This window comes from Coregonus lavaretus (assembly GCF_964263955.1).
Source record: "Coregonus lavaretus genome assembly, chromosome: 22".
Taxonomy (NCBI): domain Eukaryota; kingdom Metazoa; phylum Chordata; class Actinopteri; order Salmoniformes; family Salmonidae; genus Coregonus; species Coregonus lavaretus.
The window spans coordinates 38,989,371-38,996,798 of record NC_140009.1 but is presented as its reverse complement, the minus strand read 5'-3'; the positions used below and the strand labels follow the sequence as shown (position 1 = coordinate 38,996,798).

General features: G+C 44.1%; 1 protein-coding gene across 1 annotated transcript; it reads left to right on the top strand.

Moving 5' to 3' along the window:
- Positions 1-234: 234 nt before the first annotated feature.
- foxl2l (forkhead box L2-like) lies at positions 235-1,125 on the top strand (the record flags this gene model as incomplete). Its single annotated transcript, XM_084187029.1, has 1 exon — positions 235-1,125. The coding sequence occupies one exon, from the start codon at positions 235-237 to the stop codon at positions 1,123-1,125; it is 891 nt and encodes a 296-aa protein (XP_084043155.1).
- Between the last annotated feature and the right edge of the window lie 6,303 nt (positions 1,126-7,428).

The following is a 7,428-nucleotide window of genomic DNA, read 5'->3' as shown; positions in this document are numbered from 1 at the left end:
ATGTCTGTGACCTCCTTTTCAACCTAAACAAATAACTGTTGACCCTAAAGAACCCAGCAACAGTGTGGGAAAAGCGGCAATATGAAAGGGTGTCCCAGCCAGGGCAGACATCCCTATGGGAGGGTTTTAAAACAGTAGCCGAATGCGCGGCTCACCTGTGAACACTATTGTCAAAAACTTTTCCGGTGTGGTCGGACACGGCAGCACCTAAACAGAGGAAGACTGCATGATAAGATGGACAAAGACGACTTTCACGATGAGCAGCAATTGGACATATTGAACTTGGCCATGACCGAGGACGAGTCGGTTAAGGGAAAGGGCTCCGCAGACAGCACAGACAGCGCAGCGGAGGGTGTGGAAGAGACTGACAAGGCCAGAGTGGGTCAGCCGGAGAAGCCCCCATACTCTTACGTCGCCCTCATTGCCATGGCCATCAAGGAGAGCCGAGAACAGAGGCTGACCCTGAGCGGAATTTATCAGTTCATCATCTCAAAATTTCCCTACTACGAGAAAAATAAGAAGGGGTGGCAGAACAGCATTCGGCATAACCTCAGTCTCAACGAGTGCTTTCTCAAAGTGCCCAGGGAGGGTGGAGGTGACAGAAAAGGGAATTTCTGGACTTTGGATCCTGCATTTGAGAACATGTTCGAAAAAGGCAACTACAGACGCCGAAGAAGGGTGAGGAGACCCTACAGACCTGGCACCGTTCCTTACATACCGGGGACCACCTGCATGGACTATCCGGAGCCCTTCTACCTGCAACAGAAACCTGTCTATGTACAGGCGCCTTTTGTCAGTAACCCCTGGACCCTCTCCCAGCCAAACTCACCCCAGGCCACCTCATACAGCTACCCACAGTCGCAGCCCATCAACGGACAAGTGCACTCAGTGTCCCCAAATGGATACGCCAGTTCCCCTGTGACCTACTACCACAACCATCAGTTCCACGCCACCTACAGTGCTTACCACCGACATGCGTCCGTCCTGGTGCCACATAACGGATGCCCCTGCGGTGGTATGACCCAGCCTTTGAGCCCCAGCGGTGGCTCGAATTCCCAAGCGAGCTACCCCCAATTCTCCTTTTCCAGACAACCAGAAATGGCACTTGCGCACTCATTTGAGTAGAAATGTTGGACTCAGGTTTGCGAGCATTTGAACGCCTGTTTTTCAGCTGTCATTCATAAAAGAAAATAGCCAATTAGTGTAAATATAGACAGCTTGTTGTTTTGATATGTGATAAGAGTTTTTATAACTTATCAACGAAATACGCTTTTTGGCCCAAAAAATATGGCAATCCGCTGAGTTGTGTTAAGATGTTCATGCTATTCAAATGTGCATTTACAGTGTCCATTAGGTGGGAACATTGGACATTAAATGTGGACATTCATGTATTCTGCTGTCCAGAGGGTGACATGGCCTATGTAGACAGACCTATTCTTCACCAAATAATTGAGTCCATTTCAAAGAAAATGTATCATGCTTCTTTGTTACAGGTAGGCTATTAGGCCTATAGGTGTTTGTTGTTAATGTTATGCATTATCGGTTTTCTAGTATAGGCCTACACACTATTTTTTATATTCCCGGTATAAAAGTTGAATAAATTATTATTATTATTATTGAAGTTTTCCTCAGGATTTTCAACTCGAGGCATTTGGATTCGTTATAAATTCATTGAATGTGGAATGTGTGGTATCCAACATCTTCGTTTATTTCAATAAAATGTTGTTTTTTAAATCAATATTGCCTCATCTATTTTGGGTTGCACAAACACAATCTTTATCTCCAGTATGTAGGCCTATGATCCGATGTTTTTCAAGCATGACTGGGATACGTTTGATCAAGATATTAGAATGGGGAAAGAGTCCAATGGATTGATTTGCTAACAAAATATTGTAGCATACTGTTTAAAATCATGTGTTCTCTTCTTGCCAAATTGCAGGCCTATTATTTTAATTCATGGAGATGTTCGATTAACCTGTAGGCCTATTGACTAACCATGGTTTCAAATAAGCAAATATTTCACGTGCATTGAATGTGTTTAATCTATCCAAATACCAGAGGTCTGGCTATGCATTGGCCTAAAGGCACTGTTTCAATTCTTGGAGTTAGCCTAAATGTCGTATTGGATAGCCTATAATTGGCAATGTTGAGTCACCATCAAATAAATATATCAATTTCACAATGTGTCATTTAACTGTTCATTGGCCTATAAATGTTTATATTGTATTGGTTGATAGCCAATAGGAATTGATCATCTTGACTAGTGACACGCAAATCCTGATATCATGCAATAACGTTGGAATTGCGAATACTAGACCTACCCGAGGTTATAATTCTGCCCGATTGATCTGATTACTATGAAACTGTGTGTGTGTGTGTGTGTGCCGCGCACTAGGCCCACCTGTGCCATAAAACCCGGGCCTCTTGGCAGAAGACAGACAATAGCATGGAATAGAATTATACTCACTGTGAATGGAGATTATCAAATTTGTGCATATAGTGCCACCATGTGGTCAAATTTGAAACATATTTATTGTGTGGATAAAGCATGGGGACAGTCTCCAGCACATCACCGTATTACAGTATTCTGCCTTCAAATGCTCCTTGGAATCTATATTCCTGTTGGTGAAGTCGTCATAGACAAGCTACAGCTAGGCTTATATTTTAGCCAATATGTAGTATAGTCCAAGTAAAAACATGTGTCCTTCCCCCTACAGGGAACACACATTTTCTTCTGGAACACATAGCTTCAAAATCTTCTTATGATTCTTATGATCTTCTAGAAGTTCTAACAGTTTAAAATCTGTTCAATGGCCATTATTTATACAGTATATATAGGCCTACCCATTTATTCTTCAACAATTTATAAATGACTCATGTGCTCTGGCCTCCTCCTACCCTATAATAACACACAACATATGTTTTTATTACTTAATTGTTAACAAATAACAATTTTTAACAAACAAAGTATAGCTTCTGTTTAAAACTATCATGTGGCTCTCAAACTGTCAGTCCTTGCATCTAGTGGGCTGTCTATGAATTTGAGAGAGGTTACATTTTCCCAACCCAATCCCCATACAGCAAAATAATGGCGGGGCCTATACCAGTATTTTTTTTTTCAACCAGTCCCAGGTAGCTTTAATCAACCAAATGCAGCTTTCTCATATAGATCTTTGTGTCTTCACATTTGCAATCTAAAAATACAGTTATTTATTAGGCTTACATTAATTCAAGCTTTTGTTCATTAGACCATGCAGGGTTTCCCAAACTCGGTTGCCCCCCCCCCCCCCCATCCAGAGCAATTAGGGTTAAGTGCCTTGCTCAAGGGCACGTTGACAGATTTTTCACCTAGTCTTCTCACCAGCAACCTTCTGGTTGCTGGCCCAACGATTTTAACCTCTAGGCTACCTACCCACCTGAAAAGGTTAAGATATAGAGCCACCCCAGATTTGGACCCTGAGGAGCATGGCTGCCATTTTTCAAAATGTGACCCGTTCTAGGAAGCTAGGCGTATGTCGCACGTCACTACTTCACAGGAGAGGCATTTGAACATCTTTATTTTTTTATTTTTTGGCAGTAATGCCTTCTGGAACATGTGAACTTTCATGTGCATTAATAACAAACTTATATTCCATCTGTAAATATGAATACAATTGTTAAATTACGAGCATAGTTGGTTTAGCCATGGAAAAAGACAGGAACCTTCCCGCTAGCCATGATTGGCTGAGATAATGGATGGGCTGGACATAATGGGAGATGAGTTTGGATTGGTCTGCCATGTAGCATGCTTCTGTCTATAACGTGAGCTGCTCAGTATGTGTTGATAATCCTTTCTAACATGTATTTTTTGAAAGATATAACGTTAGCCATCGAGAACTAAAAAAGGTTAGCTACTTTTCTCAACATCATTGATGCCCTGAATTTAGCAGGCGCTATCGACAGATCAGTTACTTTCTGCACACGCCACGGTCAGTGTGAACCGGAGTGACTTGACACAATGCTGCCCAAACAAGATGGAGCTACAAACAAAACGAATTTGCATTGCTAGTTATAGCCTAATGTTAGCTAGCTAGCTAACATTGAACCTAGTTGGTTAGCTTTAGCTACCTGCAGATTCATACTACAGCTATTACAATCAGTTTGTATTGGTAAGGTTAGTAGTGTGAGTTCAGATTATGCCTGTTCATTGTTTAGCTAGCTAGGAACCCAGACAGCACACATACACTACCCGTCAAAAGTTTTAAAACACCTACTCATTCAAGGGTTTTTCTTTATTTTTACTATTTTCTACATTGTAGTATAATAGTGAAGATATCAAAACAATGAACTAACACATACAGTGGCTTGCAAAAGTATTCAACCCCCTTGGAATTCAAATCAAATTTAATGTGCCACATGCGCTGAATACAACAGGTGTATACATTACCGTGAAATGCTTACTTACAGCCTTTAACCAAAAATGCATTTTATTTTTTAATAAAAAAGTAAAATAAAACAACAACAACAAAAAAGTGTTGAGAAAAAAAGAGCAGAAGTAAAATAAAATAACAGTAGGGAGGCTATATACAGGGGGGTACCGGTGCAGAGTCAATGTGCCGGGGCACCGGCTAGTTGAGGTAGTTGAGGTAATATGTACATGTGGGTAGAGTTAAAGTGACTATGCATAAATAATTAACAGCGTAGCAGCAGCATAAAAATATGGGGTGGGGGTGGGGGGGCAGTGCAAATAGTCCGGGTAGCCATGATTAGCTGTTCAGGAGACTTATGGCTTGGGGGTAGAAGCTGTTGAGAAGCCTTTTGGACCTAGACTTGGCGCTCCGGTACCGCTTGCCGTGCGGTAGCAGAGAGAACAGTCTATGACTAGTGTGGCTGGAGTCTTTGACAATTTTGAGGGCCTTCCTCTGACTCCGCCTGGTATAGAGGTCCTGGATGGCAGGAAGCTTGGTCCCAGTGATGTACTGGGCCGTACGCACTACCCTCTGTAGTGCCTTGCGGTCGGAGGCCGAGCAGTTGCCATACCAGGCAGTGATGCAACCAGTCAGGATGCTCTTGATGGTGCAGCTGTATAACTTTTTGAGGATCTGAGGATTCATGCCAAATCTTTTCAGTCTCCTGAGGGGGAATAGGCTTTGTCGTGCCCTCTTCACAACTGTCTTGGTGTGTTTGGACCATGATAGTTTGTTGGTGATGTGGACACCAAGGAACTTGAAGCTCTCAACCTGTTCCACTACAGCCCCGTCGATGAGAATGGGGGTGTGCTCGGTCCTCTTCTTTTTCCTGTAGTCCACAATCATCTCCTTTGTCTTTGTCATGTTGAGGGAGAGGTTGTTATCCTGGCACCACACGGCCAGGTCTCTGACCTCCTCCCTATAGGCTGTCTCATCGTTGTTGGTGATCAGGCCTACCACTGTTGTGTCGTTAGCAAACTTAATGATGGTGTTGGAGTCGTGCCTGGCCATGCAGTCATGGGTGAACAGGGAGTACAGGAGGGGACTGAGCACGCACCCCTGAGGGGCCCCCGTGTTGAGGATCAGCGTGGCAGATGTGTTGTTACCTACCCTTACCACCTGGGTGCGGCCCGTCAGGAAGTCCAGGATCCAGTTGCAGAGGGAGGTGTTTAGTCCCAGGATCCTTAGCTTAGTGATGAGCTTTGAGGGCACTATGGTGTTGAACGCTGAGCTGTAGTCAGTGAATAGCATTCTTACGTAGGTGTTCCTCTTGTCCAGGTGGGAAAGGGTAGTGTGGAGTGCAATAGAGATTGCATCATCTGTGGATCTGTTGGGGCGGTATGCAAATTGGAGTGGGTCTAGGGTTTCTGGGATAATGGTGTTGATGTGAGCCATGACCAGCCTTTCAAAGCACTTCATGGCTACAGACATCAGTGCTACGGTTCGGTAGTCATTTAGGCAGGTTATCTTAGTGTCCTTGGGCACGGGGACTATGGTGGTCTGCTTGAAACATGTTGGTACTACAGACAGGGAGAGGTTGAAAATACGTCCTGGTAATCCGTCTGGCCCTGCGGCCTTGTGAATGTTGATTTAAAGGTCTTACTTACATTGGCTATGGAGAGCGTGATCACACAGTCATCCAGAACAGCTGATGCTCTCATGCATGTTTCAGTGTTACTTGCCTCGAAGCGAGCATAGAAGTAATTTAGCTCGTCTGGTAGGCTCGTGTCACTGGGCAGCTCGCGGCTGTGCTTCCCTTTGTAGTCTGTAATAGTTTTCTAGCCCTGCCACATCCGACGAGCGTCGGAGCCGGTGTAGTACAATTCGATCTTAGTCCTGTATTGACGCTTTGCCTTATTGATGGTTCGTCGGAGTGCATAGCAGGATTTCTTATAAGCTTCTGGGTTAGAGTCCCGCTCCTTGAAAGTGGCAGCTCTACCCTTTAGCTCAGTGCGAATGTTGCCTGTAATCCATGGTGAAGCCAACGTATGTGATGTGGTGTACTCCTCAATGCCATCGGAAGAATCCCAGAACATATTCCAGTCTGTGCTAGCAAAACAGTCCTGTAGCTTAGCATCTGCTTCAACAGATGACAAATATATTATTTTACTATTCAAACATGCAGTGGGAAGAATTACAGTGGGGGAAAAAAGTATTTAGTCAGCCACCAATTGTGCAAGTTCTCCCACTTAAAAAGATGAGAGAGGCCTGTAATTTTCATCATAGGTACACGTCAATTATGACAGACTAATTGAGAATTTGCCCGGGCGGTGTGTTTGGGATCATTGTCATGCTGAAAGACCCAGCCACGTTTCATCTTCAATGCCCTTGCTGATGGAAGGAGGTTTTCACTCAAAATCTCACGATACATGGCCCCATTCATTCTTTCCTTTACACGGATCAGTCGTCCTGGTCCCTTTGCAGAAAAACAGCCCCAAAGCATGATGTTTCCACCCCCATGCTTCACAGTAGCTTTGGATGCAACTCAGCATTCTTTGTCCTCCAAACACGACGAGTTGAGTTTTTACCAAAAAGTTCTATTTTGGTTTCATCTGACCATATTACATTCTCCCAATCCTCTTCTTGATCATCCAAATGCACTCTAGCAAACTTCAGACGGGCCTGGACATGTACTGGCTTAAGCAGGGGACACGTCTTGCACTGCAGGATTTGAGTCCCTGGCGGCGTAGTGTGTTACTGATGGTAGGCTTTGTTACTTTGGTCCCAGCTCTCTGCAGGTCATTCACTAGGTCCCCCCGTGTGGTTCTGGGATTTTTGCTCACTGTTCTTGTGATCATTTTGACCCCACGGGGTGAGATCTTGCGTGGAGCCCCAGATCGAGGGAGATTATCAGTGGTCTTGTATGTCTTCCATTTCCTAATAATTGCTCCCACAGTTGATTTCTTCAAACCAAGCTGCTTACCTATTGCAGATTCAGTCTTCCCAGCCTGGTGCAGGTCTACAATTTTGTTTCTGGTGT